General features: G+C 43.2%; 1 protein-coding gene across 2 annotated transcripts in view; it reads left to right on the forward strand.

Moving 5' to 3' along the window:
* Nucleotides 1-22,001: 22,001 nt before the first annotated feature.
* The window catches only part of LOC139387362 (diacylglycerol O-acyltransferase 1-like), a 48,230-nt gene continuing 47,457 nt past the window's right edge, over nt 22,002-22,774 (forward strand). Inside the window, exon 1 of one of the 2 annotated variants that reach the window (XM_071133497.1) lies at nt 22,002-22,466. In XM_071133497.1, coding sequence (XP_070989598.1) covers nt 22,246-22,466 — 221 coding nt within the window. In that variant the 5' untranslated portion in view covers nt 22,002-22,245. The remainder of the gene's footprint in view (nt 22,467-22,774) is intronic. The other variant, XM_071133505.1, reaches the window with a different exon arrangement.

Below are 22,774 nucleotides of genomic sequence, written 5' to 3' on the forward strand. Positions count from 1 at the left end.
AGAAAATCAGACATGCCTTTCTATTGTTTTACAATAACACCATATTCCTTTCTATCTGCCGTCTTAATTCAGTGTTCAATCAATTTGTCAAATTGCTATATGGGCAAGAGAGAGACCCAAACTCAGAGCTCATTAATATGGTAGACTAGCCAGAGGAGCCTAGACGATTAGGGCCCACTAGTAAGGGCCTCCTTCTCCCTGTTCTCCAACTGTTAAAGCACAAATCAATGGTTTCATGTCTGGAGTACTGAGGGAAGGACTGATTCAGCAGTCATTGCAGAGATGTCAGCCTGGGGAAAAAACTGTTAACTCTTTGCACTGTTATGCAGGGAGTTGGGTTTCTGTCTGGCTAATGCTGCAGACATACAGAGAGGTAGGATACCGTCTGTCTGTGAGCGACAGTGGGCTTTAGCAGTGTCATGCATTTCTTCTTCTTCACTAAGATGCCTCGACATGCTGTAAGATCAGCCGTGCAGATTGGCTCTGAGTTCAATGGGAGACATGAGGCTTCCTGACACGGGGAGAAAGAGGAACACTGACAGACACAGACCGACAGACCGACAGACAGACAGAAGACTCCAGAGGTTCTCAGAACAGAACACAGAACCGCTCTCTGGAACGTAACAGAGAGAATTCCATCCCAAAACAATGCATTGAATTCCCTTTCCCTTCCTAGTACTGTAGATCAGCTGATCCCTCCTTTCAGATCCTCTCAGTGGAGTGCTGCTGTTGGCCTACTATCGAGCTCTGTAGCATGGGTTGTTTCTTATCCAACAAAAAACTATCCAGATTGCTGCTTTGTAATCAATGTGAGCGACATACTGTGGCCTGTAAACCAACCCATAGATTCAATAGTCCTTTGATTTATTTGAAGTTGCAGTAAGAGATGTTGGATATAGCAGATTGTGGGGAAAACAATTAAATAAAAACTATCCACACAACAAAGTCCACCGTTATGCAAATTCCTGTTCCAAGAAATCTGTTGATGACACAGCAAACGTATACAATTTTATAAGTAAGAAATATCTATATGGTGGATTTCAGTTATTTTCGTTTTAATTAATAATGCTGTAAAAAAAAAATAGTTTGGCTGTTTTTTCGTCTAACAATAGCTCTTCAACTGCCAGACGTAGTCAACAGGGAGTGCAACAGGGACTATAAATGCCATCATTTTCAAGAGCAATAGAACACCAGCCATTACTGCGGTGCACTTACAAGGATAATAAGAAAACGCAGTCCTTTGAGGGTCCCTGAAGACGGTGCAGAAGAATATGTATTTCTCTGCTGTCACTGAAACATGTAAGTCCCAGTGAAGGAATGTATGCTTGCAGTGTGTGAGTTCACATACACACACACACACACACACACACACACACACACACACACACACACACACACACACACACACACACACACACACACACACACACACACACACACACACACACACACACACACACACACACACACACACCATTAACCATACAGTGCATCCCTCAGACAGGCAGCAGCCTCAGACAGACAGTCTACCTTTTCAATGCGCTGCTTGATCTCCTCATCAAGACAAGAGACACTCCAGCACTTGAAGGGAAGCTGTCAGGAAGAGGAGACCAACAATACAACCGCGCTCAGGATTCAGGAGGAAGAAAACATAAGTACAGGTTCCTAAGACGGCCTGCTCTCCTAACCTCTTTATACAGTAGGTGATAATGGGCAATTCATTTAAGATATGGACATTTTACAAGAGGACTGTGTGGTTATCATACACTTCATATAATAGGTGCATTTTATGGGGGTTTTCTTTTCATTCTTTGCAGGTAGTTAACGCATAATGGTTGTGCAATTCCATCTTCCTGATTTGGATGCCCTCCCAATCCCTCCTCTGTCCCCCCTCTCCAATGAGGTCTGGTCCAATCCCTCCGCTGTCCCCCCTCTCCAATGAGGTCTGGTCCAATCCCTCCTCTGTCCCCCCTCTCCAATGAGGTCTGGTCCAATCCCTCCTCTGTCCCCCCTCTCCAATGAGGTCTGGTCCAATCCCTCCACTGTCCCCCCTCTCCAATGAGGTCTGGTCCAATCCCTCCTCTGTCCCCCCTCTCCAATGAGGTCTGGTCCAATCCCTCCTCTGTCCCCTCTCTCCAATGAGGTCTGGTCCAATCCCTCCTCTGTCCCCCCTCTCTAATGAGGTCTGGTCCAATCCCTCCTCTGTCCCCCCTCTCCAATGAGGTCTGGTCCAATCCCTCCTCTGTCCCCCCTCTCCAATGAGGTCTGGTCCAATCCCTCCGCTGTCCCCCCTCTCCAATGACGTCTGGTCCAATCCCTCCGCTGTCCCCCCTCTCCAATGAGGTCTGGCCCAATCCCTCCTCTGTCCCCCCCTCCAATGAGGTCTGGCCCAATCACTCCTCTGTCCCCCCTCCAATGAGGTATGGTCCAATCCCTCCTCTGTCCCCCCCTACAATGAGGTATGGTCCAATCCCTCCTCTGTTCCCCCTCCCCAATGAGGTCTGGTCCAATCTCCTCTCTATTCCCTCTCTCCAATGAGGTCTGGTCCAATCCCTCCTCTGTTCCCCCTCCCCAATGAGGTCTGGTCCTATCCCTCCGCTGTCACCCCTCTCCAATGAGGTATGGCCCAGTCCCTCCGCTGTCCCCCCTCTCCAATGACGTCTGGTCCAATCCCTCCGCTGTCCCCCCTCTCCAATGAGGTCTGGCCCAATCCCTCCTCTGTCCCCCCTCTCCAATGAGGTCTGGTCCAATCTCCTCTCTATTCCCTCTCTCCAATGAGGTCTGGTCCAATCCCTCCTCTGTTCCCCCTCTCCAATAGGATATTGTAGTGGGGTAATATTAATTCTGTACAGCAGGATATTGTAGTGGGGTAATATTAATTATGTACAGGAGGATATTGTAGTGGGGTAATATTAATTCTGTACAGCAGGATATTGTAGTGGGGTAATATTAATTCTATACAGCAGGATATTGTAGTGGGGTAATATTAATTCTATACAGCAGGATATTGTAGTGGGGTAATATTAGTTATATGTATATTATATTACTCACATGCGACCCATAATACGACCATGTCAGTTGTCTGCTACAAAGTATATTAAATTAATTATCTGAGTCGATTTAACATTCTAGTAAAACCAGGTGCAATCAAGTATTATGAGTTTAGATGACTAAGATCAAGGAATGGTCACGAGAAGCCAATATCAAAGCAAGTATAATTTAATAACGTTTTAAAATGAATGGTTTCACATACAAGGCATAAAGCTTAAGTTACAGAACATTAACAGGTATTACAAGGCATTATTCTAAGCATGAAGGTCATAGAGTTTCAAGGTGAGACAAAGAGATGCCTACGGGGCTAGAGTATATAATACAGCCAGTTTCCATTGGTAGGATACAGGACTAGAGTATATAATACAGCCAGTTTCCATTGGTAGGATACAGGACTAGAGTATATAATACAGCCAGTTTCCATTGGTAGGATACAGGACTAGAGTATATAATACAGCCAGTTTCCATTGGTAGGATACAGGACTAGAGTATATAATACAGCCAGTTTCCATTGGTAGGATACAGGACTAGAGTATATAATACAGCCAGTTTCCATTGGTAGGATACAGGACTAGAGTATATAATACAGCCAGTTTCCATTGGTAGGATACAGGACTAGAGTATATAATACAGCCAGTTTCCATTGGTAGGATACAGGACTAGAGTATATAATACAGCCAGTTTCCATTGGTAGGATACAGGACTAGAGTATATAATACAGCCAGTTTCCATTGGTAGGATACAGGACTAGAGTATATAATACAGCCAGTTTCCATTGGTAGGATACAGGACTAGAGTATATATTACAGCCAGTTTCCATTGGTAGGATACAGGACTAGAGTATATAATACAGCCAGTTTCCATTGGTAGGATACAGGACTAGAGTATATAATACAGCCAGTTTCCATTGGTAGGATACAGGACTAGAGTATATAATACAGCCAGTTTCCATTGGTAGGATACAGGACTAGAGTATATAATACAGCCATTTTCCATTGGTAGGATACAGGACTAGAGTATATAATACAGCCAGTTTCCATTGGTAGGATACAGGACTAGAGTATATAATACAGCCAGTTTCCATTGGTAGGATACAGGACTAGAGTATATAATACAGCCAGTTTCCATTGGTAGGATACAGGACTAGAGTATATAATACAGCCAGTTTCCATTGGTAGGATACAGGACTAGAGTATATAATACAGCCAGTTTCCATTGGTAGGATACAGGACTAGAGTATATAATACAGCCAGTTTCCATTGGTAGGATACAGGACTAGAGTATATAATACAGCCATTTTCCATTGGTAGGATACAGGACTAGAGTATATAATACAGCCAGTTTCCATTGGTAGGATACAGGACTAGAGTTAGAACAAAGAGATGCCTACGGGGCTAGAGTATATAATACAGCCAGTTTCCATTGGTAGGATACAGGACTAGAGTATATAATACAGCCAGTTTCCATTGGTAGGATACAGGACTAGAGTATATAATACAGCCAGTTTCCATTGGTAGGATACAGGACTAGAGTATATAATACAGCCAGTTTCCATTGGTAGGATACAGGACTAGAGTATATAATACAGCCAGTTTTCATTGGTAGGATACAGGACTAGAGTATATAATACAGCCAGTTTCCATTGGTAGGATACAGGACTAGAGTATATAATACAGCCAGTTTCCATTGGTAGGATACAGGACTAGAGTATATAATACAGACAGTTTCCATTGGTAGGATACAGGACTAGAGTATATAATACAGCCAGTTTCCATTGGTAGGATACAGGACTAGAGTATATAATACAGCCAGTTTCCATTGGTAGGATACAGGACTAGAGTATATAATACAGCCAGTTTCCATTGGTAGGATACAGGACTAGAGGCAGAACAAAGAGATGCCTACGGGGCTAGAGTATATAATACAGCCAGTTTCCATTGGTAGGATACAGGACTAGAGTATATAATACAGCCAGTTTCCATTGGTAGGATACAGGACTAGAGTATATAATACAGCCAGTTTCCATTGGTAGGATACAGGACTAGAGTATATAATACAGCCATTTTCCATTGGTAGGATACAGGACTAGAGTATATAATACAGACAGTTTCCATTGGTAGGATACAGGACTAGAGTATATAATACAGCCAGTTTCCATTGGTAGGATACAGGACTAGAGTATATAATACAGCCAGTTTTCATTGGTAGGATACAGGACTAGAGTATATAATACAGCCAGTTTCCATTGGTAGGATACAGGACTAGAGTATATAATACAGCCAGTTTCCATTGGTAGGATACAGGACTAGAGTATATAATACAGCCAGTTTCCATTGGTAGGATACAGGACTAGAGTATATAATACAGCCAGTTTCCATTGGTAGGATACAGGACTAGAGTATATAATACAGACAGTTTCCATTGGTAGGATACAGGACTAGAGTATATAATACAGCCAGTTTCCATTGGTAGGATACAGGACTAGAGTATATAATACAGCCAGTTTCCATTGGTAGGATACAGGACTAGAGTATATAATACAGCCAGTTTCCATTGGTAGGATACAGGACTAGAGTATTTAATACAGACAGTTTCCATTGGTAGGATACAGGACTAGAGTATATAATACAGCCAGTTTCCATTGGTAGGATACAGGACTAGAGTATATAATACAGCCAGTTTCCATTGGTAGGATACAGGACTAGAGTATATAATACAGCCAGTTTCCATTGGTAGGATACAGGACTAGAGGCAGAACAAAGAGATGCCTACGAGGCTAGAGGCTACAGGATACGAGAGAGGACAGACATTCATTCCATTTATACCAGATCTGACTTCATATTCAAATTCAAAATTGTTGATCAATCCACATAACAAACCAAAGGTAGTAAAACTAAGACGTCCAATCAGATCAATCCAGCCAACATCATCTAGGAAGGGGGTCACATCTATGGGTGGGCTGAGTAGGACAGTTGCATACGGTGTTGTCAGTGTTGATTCTGAACGACTACAAGAGATCACATAGAGGTCTTCAGAGTCCTCCTTAGGGGACACGTTTCAGACAGATACCAGACACGGCTGCTGTAAGATTATTATATCACACATTCAACAGTCCTCTGGAACAGAGATAGAGGGGGGTGTACTGGCTCTTGGGCATTGTCTTGAGCCATTTGCCATGCGGTCGGAGGTGACGGAGAGCTCATCAATTAGGGCGGAGCCTACGATATGCCCTAGTATGTACTAATACTACATGTCCTTCTCTCACATCCAGACAGATGAGACATCCACAGCAGATTGACTAACACATAGTTCTATTCCTGGAGACATCCACAGCAGATTGACTAACACAGATCCATTCCTGGAGACATCCACAGCAGATTGACTAACACATAGTTCTATTCCTGGAGACATCCACAGAAGATTGACTAACACATAGTTCTATTCTTGGAGACGTCCACAGCAGATTGACTAACACATAGTTCTATTCCTGGAGACATCCACAGCAGATTGACTAACACATAGTTGTATTCCTGGAGACATCCACAGCAGATTGACTAACACATAGTTCTATTCCTGGAGACATCCACAGCAGATTGACTAACACATAGTTCTATTCCTGGAGACAAAATACGCCTTGGATAAGTGGGTGATTCACACATACTGTATTCTACACAAGCAGGCATAGATAGCAAAGACAGTATAGCAATGTGAAACTAGGGTAATTTTACATGATGCCACATGTACATTACAGTACATTACAGGTGGAGAATGTCTGCACTGAAAAAGACAACGACTTCTGGCTGAGTATGGGCATTTGGGAGCCATTATGGGCATTTGGGAGCCATTATGGGCATTTGGGAGCCATTATGGGCATTTGGGAGCCATTGCATTCTCCTTTGACGTGCTCCCTCAGAACAGGCAGTATTTAGTATTTTCAATTGAACCTTTATTTAACTAGGCAAGTCAGTTAAAAACAAATTCTTATTTACAGTGACAGCCTACCAGGGAACAGTGGGTTAACTGTCTTTTTCAGGGGCAGAATGACAGTATTTTACCTTGTGAGCTCAGGGATTCAATCCAGCAACCTTTTGGTTACTGGCCCAACGCTCTGACCACTAGGCTACCTGTCGCCACAGTATGGGGTTTGCAGAGGGCAGGGGAGTTGGGACAGACCTCATTGGAGAGGGGGAACAGAGGAGGGATTGGACCAGACCTTATTGGAGAGGGGGAACAGAGGAGGGATTGAACCAGACCTTATTGGAGAGGGGGGACAGAGGAGGGATTGGACCAGACCTCATTGGACAGGGGGGGCAGAGGAGGGATTGGACCAGACCTCATTGGACAGGGGGGACAGAGGAGGGATTGGACCAGACCTCATTGGACAGGGGGGACAGAGGAGGGATTGGACTAGACCTCATTGGAGAGGGGGGACAGAGGAGGGATTGGACCAGACCTCATTAGAGAGGGGGGACAGAGGAGGGATTGGGAGGGCATCCAAATTAGGAAACTGGAATTGCACAACCATTATGCGTTAAGTACCTGCAAAGAATGAAAAGAAAATGACATTTTGGTTTCCTTACCCTGCAAGTTTTGACAGCAATCCATGTTTCCCTGCCACTGTTTCCACGTGCCAACGTTTTAGCATTTGTGGTACAAATCCCACTCAAGTCATGGGACCGATATTATATATTTTTTGTGCTGTCATACCTTGTCTATAGACTGCTTACAGAGTAAGGAAACCATTGTGTAATTTGGGTGAACAAAGAGAAAAAATGTACTCAATAAAAATAACTCCAGCACACGAACATATTGATGCTTCTTCAATAAAATGTAAATGATCTTTTTCACCAATGTTTTGGTCTCAATCGACCCTCATCAGGGTGTTAAAGGGTTGTGCCGGCCCCTCCCAGTCCCCTACTAACGACCCGTACAGGCGTCTGAACTCCCCTGGCACCCCCGTGGACACCCCTACAGCCTCGCGAGGCCCCAGATGCTAAGGGAAAATGGAAGTTATGCAAAATTAGGCATGCACATAATTACCAGGGGACATGTCTTATTTATTACCCAGGGTAGCTCAGTAGCTGCCCTCTGTAAAGTGGCTCTAAGAGGGCCTCCCTCGGCTCCCTGTGACAACGCAGAGGAAAACTACTGGAAACAGTCAAACACATGAAATCCATGCTGTTTAAGGAGTGGGTGAAATGAGCGAAACGCCTGAAATGCACTGAGGCACTGAAATGCGTGTTTTTGTGTTTCTCCCTGTTGCTGCTGTAAAGGGTTTAACTCTGGGAGGCAGATCCTCGCACCACTTGAGTGGAGGGGGAAATATTGATCCCTGCAAACAGCAGCAGTGGTTTTTCTCTCCTCTTTATTGCTGTTAACCTTGTAAAAAATACTCTCCTCTAGTTGGAAATGAGCCCTTCAAATTCAATCTACAGACTGTCAGGTTATGTTTAGATTTAAAAGCCCTGGATGCAGACAGGCAGGTTATGCCATTGTTGTTACATTACTGGCTGAGGCCGGGCGCCAGAGAGAAACTTGGCTGAGATTCAACACTCAACATCCCCACCTGCTGGACACACTGGACCTCTCAGTCAGGTTCCCACAACATGATGAATCTCTGTCTCCTCTCTCTCTTTCTCTCTCCCTCGCTCTCTGTTTCTCTCCTTCTCCCCCTCTCTCTCCTCTTCCCTCTCGCTCTCCTCCTCTATCTATCTTCTCCATCTGTGTCTGTCTCTGAATCAGGGTCTTGGGAAGTGGATTCTTAAGGCTTTGAACGATTCTGCCTCAATCTATTGTGCTGTGGCAGCGCAGCCCAGTCCTGAGATGGGCCATGCATCTTCATCACAGTGAGGAGGAGGAGAGCAAGACAGAGAGAGAGAGCGAAGGATAGAGACAGACAGACGTAGAGAGAGAGAAAGAGAGAGAGGAGATGGGAAGGAGTAAGAGAGAGAGAGAGAGAGAGAGAGAGTTCCTGCAGTGTCTCTGTGTGCTGCCTCCCTGCAGTTTCTGCAGCATCACTGTCAGCACTCCCTGGTTTTTTACGCTGAATTTGGCACTTTCTCTGTAAAATAATCCACATTCTCAGGAAGGGCCATATGCATTATAGATCACTACCCAGCAAAGGGAAAGGACACACAGAAAAAAATGTATATTTCAACCAAATCTCACTTGCACACTGTCACAAGAGAATTGGTCTAACTTTATTCATGACTTTTAAATGAGAAAGATCCACTCTATAGAACTCTATACACTGAGAGTACAAAACATTAGGAACACCTTCCTAATATTGAGTTGCACCCCATCTTGCCCTATGAACAGCCTCAATTTGTCAGGGCATGGACTCTATTAGGTGTCGAAAGCATTCCACAGGGATGCTGACCCATGTTGACTCCAATGCTTCCCACAGTTGTGTCAAGTTGGCTGGATGTCCTTTGGGTGGTGGGCCATTCTTGATACACACGGGAAACTGTTGAGCATGAAAAAAACAGTAGCGTTGCAGTTCTTGACACACTCAAACCGGTGCGCCTGACACCAATATTTTGTCTTGCCCATTCACCCTCTGAATGTCACACATACACAATCCATGTCTCAATTGTCTCAAGGCTTAAAAATCCTTCTTTAACTGGTCTCCTCCCCTTCATCTACACTTATTGAAGTGTATTTAACAAGTGACATCGATAAGGGATCACAGCTTTCACCTGGATTCACCTGGTCAGTCTATGTCATGGAAAGAGCAGGTGTTCCTAATGTTTTGTACACTCAGAGTAGAACGTTCTAACTTTAAATAAACGTAGCTTCTGTGTTTATGACAAAATAAAGCCCTCCCCTACTTTTGGAACCAATGGAACACACCCAGTTTTTTTGGGGGTATGACTTTATTAACTCCACAGCAGCCCTCCCCTCCTTTTGTTAGGTCTCCAGACACTATCTAAGGGAGGAGAGACAGAAGAAAGGAGACACTGAAACTAATATTGCACAAACAGCACAAGTCCTCCACGCAAAAGACAGAGGGGGAAAAAAGAGTGGAACAAATCCTTCCAGTGAATTCATTCTAGTTGCTTAATTAACAGGTATGCAATAAAGCCTTGAATTTCTTAATGAACAGCAACAAGAAATAAATAGCATTCTAATCCTGGCCAGTTTCTCATTGATGTTGATTATGTAAATACATGTAATTAATGCATTGTACTGATCTTATAGGCCTAGAAGACACCTCTTTTAATCTACATTGATTATTAGTGTGTCCAATGTACCATCTCTGCAACAGTTAAGTTTAAGGTGATCATTCCAAGTAATAGTTTCCATCGTGATTTAGCTCCAGATTTAAAAGCTTAACAAGTGGAGTTCACTTCTATCCATAAGTGACAGGAGTATGAACAGAACAGCTAAATATGAACAATTATTATTAGGAGGAATTACATGGAATTGACAGGGAAAATACTTCAAAGTAGCTTTTGAACAAGAATGACTGATCATTACAATTGTTTACATACTGTTAATTGGATAAAGAGTGCAATATAATTGCTGAAACGTATTTATTCTGCTAATTCATTTCTCAATGACTTGTGCTGGAAAATGGAAGGAACATGCCTTGATTATGATAATGCTTGCCTTACTCTTCACCCATATAAACAGAAAGAAATGGCGGGAAGAGAACTTACAGCTGCATCTTACAACAACGTTATTTTCGTTAGAGACAAACTTGAATTTGTTGTCGAAGAGCTTAGAATGGATCCAGTTTGAAAACTTTGTTCGAGTGCACTGTACATTAAAGTGTGTGTTGGGTTGCAAATATCGAAGCGCCATGGGTGAGCAAACGCTAAGGGAGGTTTATTCAGACACTGCTGGTCTGCTGGAGATGAAACGTGAAAATACATTTGGTCAAAGACTGTGACCCGAGGGGTATAGTGAGAATCAAGCTAGATCTGCTCAGCCTCATTTAGCTTCACATTCCAGCTCAGGCTTCCTCCGAACTATGACAGTAGATATTTCTGCACCACCTGCCGCTAACTCTAGCAGGCTTATATCTGCGCCTGCATGTCACACGTGGCTGGTCGAACTCTTCATTCAGACATGCTGAAACAACAATCCATGGGCATGTCAGTGCCACTGTTTCATTTGTGCCGAAATCAAAATAAAACAAGTTTAGCCGTGCTGTCCTTATTGTATTATAATAACAGCCTGAGAATGTGTATCCGGACCAGTAACCAGTCAGCCAATGGGTGAGTTCGTTTTGCATTGCCGGCGCGCTATTGTTACTTATGTTGTTTGTGAATTACTGCTTTAGGCTGACTACTATTTGCGACAATAACCTTCGTAGTTATTATGCTGCCATATCGTAGTGAGGGTTGCTGGGGGAAAAACTGCCTGGATGTGTCTTGCTTGTGTTTGATATGCTTTCCTAAATATACTGTTACTATAGACACGTTTTTTTTTAACGAATATGTCATCATGTCTTTTGTGTACAACATTGCTATGTAACACCCCTCCTGAAAAAAAGAACATGAAATTGTGATTGAGACATGGAATGCATAGTTTGAACATGTCTTTAGTGTACAACATGAAGTTTCCTCCTCCATGTCAACGAGGGGAAGCGTCAGCAGAGCAGTAGGAGCACTGAACAGAACAAAACTGGGCAGCAGCTATAACAACAAAAATAAAAAATACTGCTCATCCACAGAAATCTCAGAATCAGTAAATATGGCAAGTCGGGATCCAGATTATCCAGAACTGCAGCCACTCCAATCCGGATAATGGAGTTAGCGCTGAGTTAGCCTGCCCCAGATCAGGTTAGATCTGAAAGATTCCTTCAGTGAGCCACTTTCATTGTACTTGCTTTGCTGAGTTGAACTGAGTTACTTCAGCAACTCCTCAAAGTAAATTCCTAGTATAAGGCTCGGACAACTCTATGTTATAAACCCAGCATATACTGTAGGCCTACAATCAGCTTTACTGTAGTGTTGATGGTTCCCCAACCCATTCTGTCTGGCCAAACAGTCAGCCTTACTGTAGTGTTGATGTTTCCCCAGTCCCCATCTCATTCTGTCTGGCCAAACAATCAGCTTTACTGTGGTGTTGATGTTTCCCCAGTCCCCAACCCATTCTGTCTGGCCAAACAGTCAGCTTTACTGTAGTGTTGATGTTTCCCCAGTCCCCAACCCATTCTGTCTGGCCAAACAGTCAGCTTTACTCTAGTGTTGATGGTTCCCCAGTCCCCACCTCATTCTGTCTGGCCAAACAGTCAGCTTTACTGTGGTGTTGATGGTTCCCCAGTCCCCACCTCATTCTGTCTGGCCAAACAGTCAGCTTTACTGTGGTGTTGATGGTTCCCCAGTCCCCACCTCATTCTGTCTGGCCAAACAGTCAGCTTTACTATAGTGTGGATAGTTCCCCAGTCCCCATCTCATTCTGTCTGGCCAAACAGTCAGCTTTACTATAGTGTGGATAGTTCCTCAGTCCCCATCTCATTCTGTCTGGCCTAACAGTCAGCTTTACTATAGTGTGGATAGTTCCCCAGTCCCCATCTCATTCTGTCTGGCCAAACAGTCAGCTTTACTACAGTGTGGATAGTTCCCCAGTCCCCGTCTCATTCTGTCTGGCCAAACAGTCAGCTTTACTATAGTGTGGATAGTTCCTCAGTCCCCATCTCATTCTGTCTGGCCAAACAGTCAGCTTTACTATAGTGTGGATAGTTCCTCAGTCCCCATCTCATTCTGTCTGGCCTAACAGTCAGCTTTACTATAGTGTGGATAGTTCCCCAGTCCCCATCTCATTCTGTCTGGCCAAACAGTCAGCTTTACTATAGTGTGGATAGTTCCTCAGTCCCCATCTCATTCTGTCTGGCCAAACAGTCAGCTTTACTATAGTGTGGATAGTTCCCCAGTCCCCATCTCATTCTGTCTGGCCAAACAGTCAGCTTTACTACAGTGTGGATAGTTCCCCAGTCCCCATCTCATTCTGTCTGGCCAAACAGTCAGCTTTACTGTGGTGTTGATGGTTCCCCAGTCCCCACCTCATTCTGTCTGGCCAAACAGTCAGCTTTACTATAGTGTGGATAGTTCCCCAGTCCCCATCTCATTCTGTCTGGCCAAACAGTCAGCTTTACTATAGTGTGGATAGTTCCCCAGTCCCCATCTCATTCTGTCTGGCCAAACAGTCAGCTTTACTATAGTGTGGATAGTTCCTCAGTCCCCATCTCATTCTGTCTGGCCTAACAGTCAGCTTTACTATAGTGTGGATAGTTCCCCAGTCCCCATCTCATTCTGTCTGGCCAAACAGTCAGCTTTACTACAGTGTGGATGGTTCCCCAGTCCCCATCTCATTCTGTCTGGCCAAACAGTCAGCTTTACTATAGTGTGGATAGTTCCTCAGTCCCCATCTCATTCTGTCTGGCCTAACAGTCAGCTTTACTATAGTGTGGATAGTTCCCCAGTCCCCATCTCATTCTGTCTGGCCAAACAGTCAGCTTTACTACAGTGTGGATAGTTCCCCAGTCCCCGTCTCATTCTGTCTGGCCAAACAGTCAGCTTTACTATAGTGTGGATAGTTCCTCAGTCCCCATCTCATTCTGTCTGGCCAAACAGTCAGCTTTACTATAGTGTGGATAGTTCCTCAGTCCCCATCTCATTCTGTCTGGCCTAACAGTCAGCTTTACTATAGTGTGGATAGTTCCCCAGTCCCCATCTCATTCTGTCTGGCCAAACAGTCAGCTTTACTATAGTGTGGATATTTCCTCAGTCCCCATCTCATTCTGTCTGGCCAAACAGTCAGCTTTACTATAGTGTGGATAGTTCCCCAGTCCCCATCTCATTCTGTCTGGCCAAACAGTCAGCTTTACTACAGTGTGGATAGTTCCCCAGTCCCCATCTCATTCTGTCTGGCCAAACAGTCAGCTTTACTGTGGTGTTGATGGTTCCCCAGTCCCCACCTCATTCTGTCTGGCCAAACAGTCAGCTTTACTATAGTGTGGATAGTTCCCCAGTCCCCATCTCATTCTGTCTGGCCAAACAGTCAGCTTTACTATAGTGTGGATAGTTCCCCAGTCCCCATCTCATTCTGTCTGGCCAAACAGTCAGCTTTACTATAGTGTGGATAGTTCCTCAGTCCCCATCTCATTCTGTCTGGCCTAACAGTCAGCTTTACTATAGTGTGGATAGTTCCCCAGTCCCCATCTCATTCTGTCTGGCCAAACAGTCAGCTTTACTACAGTGTGGATAGTTCCCCAGGCCCCATCTCATTCTGTCTGGCCAAACAGTCAGCTTTACTATAGTGTGGATAGTTCCCCAGTCCCCATCTCATTCTGTCTGGCCAAACAGTCAGCTTTACTACAGCGTGGATAGTTCCCCAGTCCCCGTCTCATTCTGTCTGGCCAAACAGTCAGCTTTACTACAGTGTGGATGGTTCCCCAGTCCCCATCTCATTCTGTCTGGCCAAACAGTCAGCTTTACTACAGTGTGGATGGTTCCCCAGTCCCCATCTCATTCTGTCTGGCCAAACAGTCAGCTTTACTACAGTGTGGGTAGTTCCCCAGTCCCCATCTCATTCTGTCTGGCCAAACAGTCAGCTTTACTACAGTGTGGATGGTCCGGTCAAACAACATCATTAGAGGAGACAGCACATAAAGGAATAGAAGATATTTCCTCAGGGCAGAACATCAAATACAGTCTGCTTGAGATACAAAGACCATTGCCAGTGAGTGTGCCCTTTGAAATGTTTAGGAACTTGCCCTATTTTAGGAGGCAGAAAATTGGCTGTTGCATTCTCATTTGTCTGACCACTTTGCTGAGTGGAACCTCCTCAGACGGAATAAACTGCCCTGAAGAGAAAAATAATTTGCCCAGACAGTCACAGGTGTACTGTACCATAGCACATGACCATGATGAAACACAGCTGTTATTCGCCACACAGAATGAAAGACACTGGCAACTAAGGCAGTCCACTAGCCAGCTATTTATAATACTAAAACAGTCAACTAGTCAGCTATAGGTCAACTCAGACAGTCAACCAGACAGCCATCTATAATACTAAGACAGTCAAACAGCCAGCTATAGGTCAACTCAGTCAACCAGCCAGCAATCTATAATACTAAGACAGTCAAACAGCCATCTATTGGTCAACTCAGTCAACCAGACAGCCATCTATAATACTAAGACAGTCAAACAGCCAGCTATAGGTCAACTCAGACAGTCAACTAGCTAGCTATAGGTCAACTCAGACAGTCAACCAGACAGCCATCTATAATACTAAGACAGTCAAACAGCCAGCTATAGGTCAACTCAGTCAACCAGACAGCCATCTATAATACTAAGACAGTCATACAGCCAACTATAATAGTGGAACAGCTAAATCAGTGCATGTATTTTCAAACTCAGTCAACAACTACTAATTAGATCAACAAAACATTTAGATTAAGCAATATTCTGATGAAGTAAGAGATCTATTGCATAAACAGATGATGTAATCAGGTGGGAGGGAGAGCACCACTCATTCTTTTTTCTGAAGGGTCTTTCTGAGCTGCATTGGATAAGACACAGCTCTATATGAGCTTGCTACACAAAGCAGGTTTCCCAGGTTGCCCCTCTCTCTGTCTGCCCTGCCTGCCTGTTTGAGAATAGAGTGTAGCAGAGCAGAGGAGTCCTTGACTGAACTGTGGAAGTGCTGACACCATGCCACTTGTGATGCCTATATCAGTCTGCCGGCATCTCTACTGAGATAAACTAGCTTTTGGTCAGCTAATGATTCTGAATAAATGTGGCATCTTCTTGATTAAGGACCCTGTGTCTTTCTCCTGTGTTAGAATGAGTAATTTCCCCCCAACAACTTCATTACAACCCCAAGGACAAACTCTCACCGCACCCCATACTTCAACACTGTCCTTGCCACCTTGTAAACACAACCCCAGGCACAGTGCCTAGTGCCTACACTGTTTGACAGACACACCGCCTTCGATGCAAGAGAGGTGCAGCTTAAGCGCAGCAAAGAATAAAAAACAACCCACTTTCAATTGTAAAATACTGAATGAATCTATTTTGCCCGTTCTTGAAGAAAACGGCAGCAGGCCAAGACGACATGTGGAATTCTACTGACAGATGGGGAAAGGGAGCAACTGTTGTTCATGACTCTCGGACCAGACAGAAGGGAACAACACAAAATGTTGTGGTCACATCAACTGTTGTTCATGACACTCGGACCAGACAGAAGGGAACAACACAAAATGTTGTGGTCACATCAACTGTTGTTCATGACACTCGGACCAGACAGAAGGGAACAACACAAAATGTTGTGGTCACATCAACTGTTGTTCATGACACTCGGACCAGACAGAAGGGAACAACACAAAATGTTGTGGTCACATCAACTGTTGTTCATGACACTTTGACCAGACAGAAGGGAACAACACAAAATGTTGTGGTCACATCAACTGTTGTTCATGACACTCGGACCAGACAGAAGGGAACAACACAAAATGTTGTGGTCACATCAACTGTTGTTCATGACACTCGGACCAGACAGAAAGGAACAACACAAAATGTTGTGGTCACATCAACTGTTGTTCATGACACTCGGACCAGACAGAAGGGAACAACACAAAATGTTGTGGTCACATCAACTGTTGTTCATGACACTTTGACCAGACAGAAGGGAACAACACAAAATGTTGTGGTCACATCAACTGTTGTTCATGACACTTTGACCAGACAGAAGGGAACAACACAAAATGTTGTGGTCACATCAACTGTTGTTCATGACACTCGGACCAGACAGAAGCGTGTAAATCCGTCTCTGCTGTTGAATACTGAAAGAAACTGAATAATTGATTGAAAAACCTTATTCTCTAAATGTTAAATGCCCCGCTATATCAAAAATAACTTCTTCATACAGGGAGGTTGAAAGGGCTGCATGCAATGGTGCTAACCGGTCTGACTCACCTCTTCTAAAAGGTTACAGTGTCAATATCAATCAAACCAATGGATTGAATACATGATCATGTCAAGTGAGGAAACTGCATTTTATTCTCTGTCTGTCTTTTCCACTAACACACTTATGTAGCACAGGAGGTTGGTGGCACCTTAATTGGGGAGGACGGCCTCATGGTAATGGCTGGAGTGGAATCAGTGGAATGGTATCAAACACATCAAAGAATGGTTTCCATGTGTTTGATGCCATCCTATTCGCTCCATTCCATTCCATTATTGTGAGCCGTCCTGCCCTCAGCAGCCTCCACTGTGATGTAGGTTGGACATGCATGGGCATATCTAATAGCTGTTACAACACATCTGCAGTTGATGAGGCATACACAATAAGAATAACATTAGGTCTTGTAGAGTCTGCTCTGATGAGGAGACAAGTCTAGCTCTTGTCCAGGGTGTTTGTCCCCGTTCACCTTCCTACACTAACGCGGTGGACCAGAGCTATGGAAGCCCAAACTGTCACCATGAGCACCATTAGCCAGGCGTACTGTGAGAGGGTACAATTGTTCCATGTAGGCTACATATTAAAAGTAGGGCTAGTATATTCAAGGTAATTCATTCCTAACTCATTCCTCTTGCCAGTAGAAAGGGCTGATAAAAGATAATCGATTTAGTTGATTGACAATTACATATGGAACTGTTGATTTAGCCCACTGCAATTAACTGTTGCCTGACAAACTCCTGAAGAGAAAACTCAGCAACTCTCGGAGAACAGTAGAAGTTAATAAAAGTGCTTCTTCTTTACTGCTAAAGGTAAAGCCAACTCGTTTCGGCCCTTTGGTTAATAATCTCTACAGAAAGAAAACCATGAAGGAAGATTGTGTATCTTTCAAAATGGCCTCTTAGGTTTCAGGGACCAATCACAGTTTGAAAGCTAAACACAACTTAATGTTATCTGTAAATTGAGTTGAATAAATGTAGTCTACTTATTAACGAATGATGTGTTTAGTTTTTTATTCCCTCTGTGATTGGTCTTTGAACCCGTAGTTCATTTTGAAATATATAAGCCTCCTTCATTTTACAATCGGTAACCAAACCCTCCCTTCATTCTGGTCGCGCTCCCCTGCTCAGACAAGGCATGCATCAACCAATGGGTGTGTACCACGTCATCGAATGTGTCATCGACTGACAGATTGTTATAACATATGAGGTGGTTAGCTGATAGCCTACATAAAATACCTATTTGTAAGATCTGGCATGAGTCAGCATCTCTTGGGCAGAGGAATGCACCCGAAAGCTTCACATGAAGGCTTTATGCCTACTTTTATCTTTTTGCAACCATTCATGGACAGTTTTGATAGGTCATACAGATAAGCATTGGATATTAAGTGCTCCAGGAATCAAGTATAATTTTTGACATTTTATTATTGTGTACATGCTAGACAGAGATGGTAGGGGGACTCAACTCATAAACACATCATATTTTGTCCATAAGTAAGATATTGTCAAGGATCTTCAACTAGTAGGCATAAACCACCTGAATATTGATATTCATTCGATTTTTCTTGAAGGCTGAGTGATTTTGAGAAATGAATTGTTATAACAAGAACATTGGCTTAATTTGGCCAAATAAAATTGGCTCAACAGAATGAAATAAAGCAAAACAAAGTTTTGAACAGGCTTTATTACAGCAATTACCAACAAAGGTAAGTGTCTACAGTAGCCAACAAATGACAGCAATAGTCTAATGTTAGGTATTTTACAACAGACCTACTTATAACCCATCTTCATCTAAATATGGAGCACACAGTTAAAAAGACAGATGGAATGTAATGTAGCCAATGAAAATATCTCAACAGCATTAAACAAAACTTTTATTTTTTTAACGGGTTTTGATTAATAAATAGGCTTACAATAATAACAATGATACACAATAATGATAAATAATAGTGATTAAAAACAAATGTTCCAAAATTGCATCCTCCCTGAATAGGGAGTTGCACAGTAGCCTGCATTTGGTGTGCCAACGTTCTTCTCATCTTCCACTACAATATTAAAACTTACAGTACCAGTCAAATGTTTGGACACACCTACTCATTCCAGGGATTTTCTTTACTTTTACTATTCTACATTGTAGAATACACTCTATTTTAAATTCCCCTTGGAGGCTTTTCACTATAGACATACTCTTTGTCCTCTAACTTTAGTTTTACTACAATGAAAAAGGCCTCTGTCAACAGTGGCCTAGGACAAGGCTCTCTCTCTCTCTCCTAACCAGCAGGCTCACATGAGAGAATCTGGCAGTGGCTTCGGATTAAATTACATTTTCACAGAACCGCTTGTTGTAATTTCGATGAGGCTCTCTTGTTCAGATATCGGTAAGTGGACTGGAGGCAGAGCATGAAAAGGATAACGAATCCAGTTGTTTGTGTCATACATTTCGGGTAAGTACCTCCGTAATTGTGCACCCAGCTCACTCAGGTGCTTCGCTATATCACATTTGACATTGTCCGTAAACTTGAGTTCATTGCACACAAAAAATCATACAATGATGGAAAGACCTGTGCGTTGTCCTTGTTAATGCAGACAGAGAAGAGCTCCAACTTCTTAATCACAGCCTCAATTTTGTCCCGCACATTGAATATAGTTGCGAAGAGTCCCTGTAATCCTAGATTCAGATCATTCAGTCGAGAAAAAACATCACCCAGATAGGCCAGTCGTGTGAAAATCATACAAGTGGTCAGACAAGTGAAAATTATGTCAGTAAAGAAAACTTTAAGCTCGTCTCTCAATTTCAAAAAACATGTCAATACTTTGCCCCTTGATAACCAGCTCACTTCTGTATGTTGTAAAAGCGTTACATGGTCGCTGCCCATATCTTTGCTTATTTCAGAAAATGCACGAGAGTTCAGGGGATTTCTTTAACAAAGTTAACAATTTTCACTGTAGTGTCCAAAACGTCTTTCAAACTGTCAGGCATTCCCTTGGCAGCAAGAGCCTCTCGTGGATGCTGCAGTGTACCCAAGAGCCTCTCGGTGCATGCTGCAGTGTACCCAAGAGCCTCTCAGTGCATGCTGCAGTGTACCCAAGAGCCTCTCAGTGCATGCTGCAGTGTACCCAAGAGCCTCTCGGTGCATGCTGCAGTGTACCCAAGAGTCTCTCGTGGATGCTGCAGTGTACCCAAGAGCCTCTCAGTGCATGCTGCAGTGTACCCAAGAGCCTCTCGGTGCATGCTGCAGTGTACCCAAGAGTCTCTCGTGGATGCTGCAGTGTACCTAAGAGCCTCTCGGTGGATGCTGCAGTGTACCCAAGAGCCTCTCGGTGGATGCTGCAGTGTACCCAGGTGGCGTTGGGAGCAAATGCTGGCATGCGCGTTATCACTCCACTATGTCTCCCTGTCATGGCTTTTGCACCATCAGTACAGATACCAACATGAGCAGCAGCTACGTTTGGCTACATGGAATTCCCGTGAGAGAATAACGGTTCATGTGATTGTATGTTAATTATTTAACTAGGCTACCTGTATTTGACATTGTGTTGTTATTTCGCTGAACACTAGAAGGTTTAATTTTATTATTGGCAGTGAAACCAGGTTACTCAGGCGAGAGAAAAACCTCACCCTGATGTATATCCCCACTGGAAAATATTAATGTACTGTTTGGAAATGTGAAGACTTTTTTTATTTATTATTATTTCTTTTTTAAATGTGAATCCCATTTTTATTTGGCGTACCACCACTGGCATTGTGCCTACCCCCAGTATGGGATCTCTGATACAGATGAATAACAAAACATGCACATGACAGTATTCATACCTTTTTGTGAATGAAAAAAAGTGCTTTGATAATGGTTTTCATACACATACCGTGTCCATAATGTAGAGACCTTTATATGGGATATTCATTGAAGACGTGATGGTGTCACGTTCTGACCTTAGTTCCTTTGTTTTGTCTTTTGTTTTAGTATGGTCAGGGCGTGAGTTGGGTGGGTGGTCTATGTTAGTTTGTCTATGATTTTCTATTTCTGTGTTTGGCCTGGTATGGTTCTCAATCAGAGGCAGCTCTCAATCGTTGTCCCTGATTGAGAGCCATATTTAGGTAGCCTGTTTTCCATTGTTTTTTGTGGGTGGTTGTTTCCTGTTTAGTGTTTTTGGTTCACATTTCAGGACTGTTTGTTTGTCGTGTTTGTTGTTTTGTCTAGTGTTGTATATTTCATTAAATAATATGAAAAGTTACCACGCTGCACCTTGGTCCTCCTCTCCTTCCCCAGACAACAACCGTTACAGATGGTAAATGTGATCTGCATAACATACCAATAGACATACCTTTGTATGCCTCCTTGTCTGTATACCTACAGACACAAACATGAGCAGTTCAGTCATCTGCACCATAAACAGCTAGCCTTCAACATATTCTTATAGCATACATATTCTTACCTCTGTGTTGATATCCATTGAATTGTGTCCATTTTCTGTTTTTGAAAGATTTGCACATATGAAAAGATAATGGTATCATCATAAAACAATATCAATTTAGATCATACAATGAACAAACTTACCTTAAATATTTACATTTTACAGTTAAGTGTCCTTTCAAATTCAAATGTTTCAGTTGGGCAGTTAGGTTCCTGCAAGAACCCCCACCAACTAAGGAGGTTCCTCGATGAACAGCTAAAGGATTAGACTATACTGACCTGTATAGGAAAAGTAAGCACATGGAAAACTGAAAAGCCTATAGCACATAAGGGAAGTAAGAAAGCACCTTGATATAGGGCAGGCGCATGCAAGCAGATGAGGACATTTGGCTATATGGAAGACATTATATAGTAAAACCTACAAAAGGGTGAACGTTAACCAGGAAAGAAAACAAACTAGCCTCCCCTGTGCCGAATAAAAACTCCCCAAAGCAACACAAAAAAAGTTTAACAACCCTCTCCTATTTTGGACCACCCCTCTCTCCATTAATTTGCGATCTGTTCCTAACTTAATATAGCCCTCACCTTCATAACTGGCAGTAGTCCAACCAGTGTCGTCAGACTCGCCACTCCTCCACGGTTCTGTTCCACCACGCCACATTCTTACGCATACAGTCAATACGGAACTGTTGTCTGCTGCCCACTACAACTACAGTATTCAGACAGTTATTGACATATCGCGTTTTGCAATCCCAACTTCCTCTTGCTCTCTATGACAGTGTGATGTTTGGCAATAGTGGGCATGTGTTATAGCTGCCTGCAAAGTAGGCTAGACGTCAAATGAATCTAGAGCTCTGAAGATCGGCGATGTCATGGAAGAAACAGGGGCCCTTATCCGCAAAAGAAGAGCCACTATATCCACTGGAAAAGGTGTTCCTTTGAAACAAGTGAATGGGCGGTCAGAAGTTGATGAAAGTGTTAACGGCCGCAGTGACAGCGGCAACATTGTAACTAAGCGAAACGTGTCCGATTTGCCTTCTACCAATTCAAAAGAAAGGAAGAAACGAATAAATGTTCCTAATGATAGACAGAGGTGAGGCATTAACTAACAAAACCCAGACGTGTCATTATAGTGGGGTGAATTTATGCCAGGAAAAAACAGATCACGACTATTTATTACTTCACCCACTTGTGCAATCTTCCCTTAGGAACAGTTATTTATAATGGCGTAGAATGAATAATGTAATTTGAACCATTTCGCATTGTCTATATGTCACCCATGCTGGTCCAATAGGCTATATGTCAAATTTAGGATAAAAAGGGGTACATTTAAAACGTTTTTTTTTTTTTACAAATCTCGAAGGGAAGTCGGTGGTGTGTTGCGGACGTCATTTGGGAAGG

This window comes from Oncorhynchus clarkii, chromosome 3 (assembly GCF_045791955.1).
Source record: "Oncorhynchus clarkii lewisi isolate Uvic-CL-2024 chromosome 3, UVic_Ocla_1.0, whole genome shotgun sequence".
Lineage (NCBI taxonomy): Eukaryota > Metazoa > Chordata > Actinopteri > Salmoniformes > Salmonidae > Oncorhynchus > Oncorhynchus clarkii.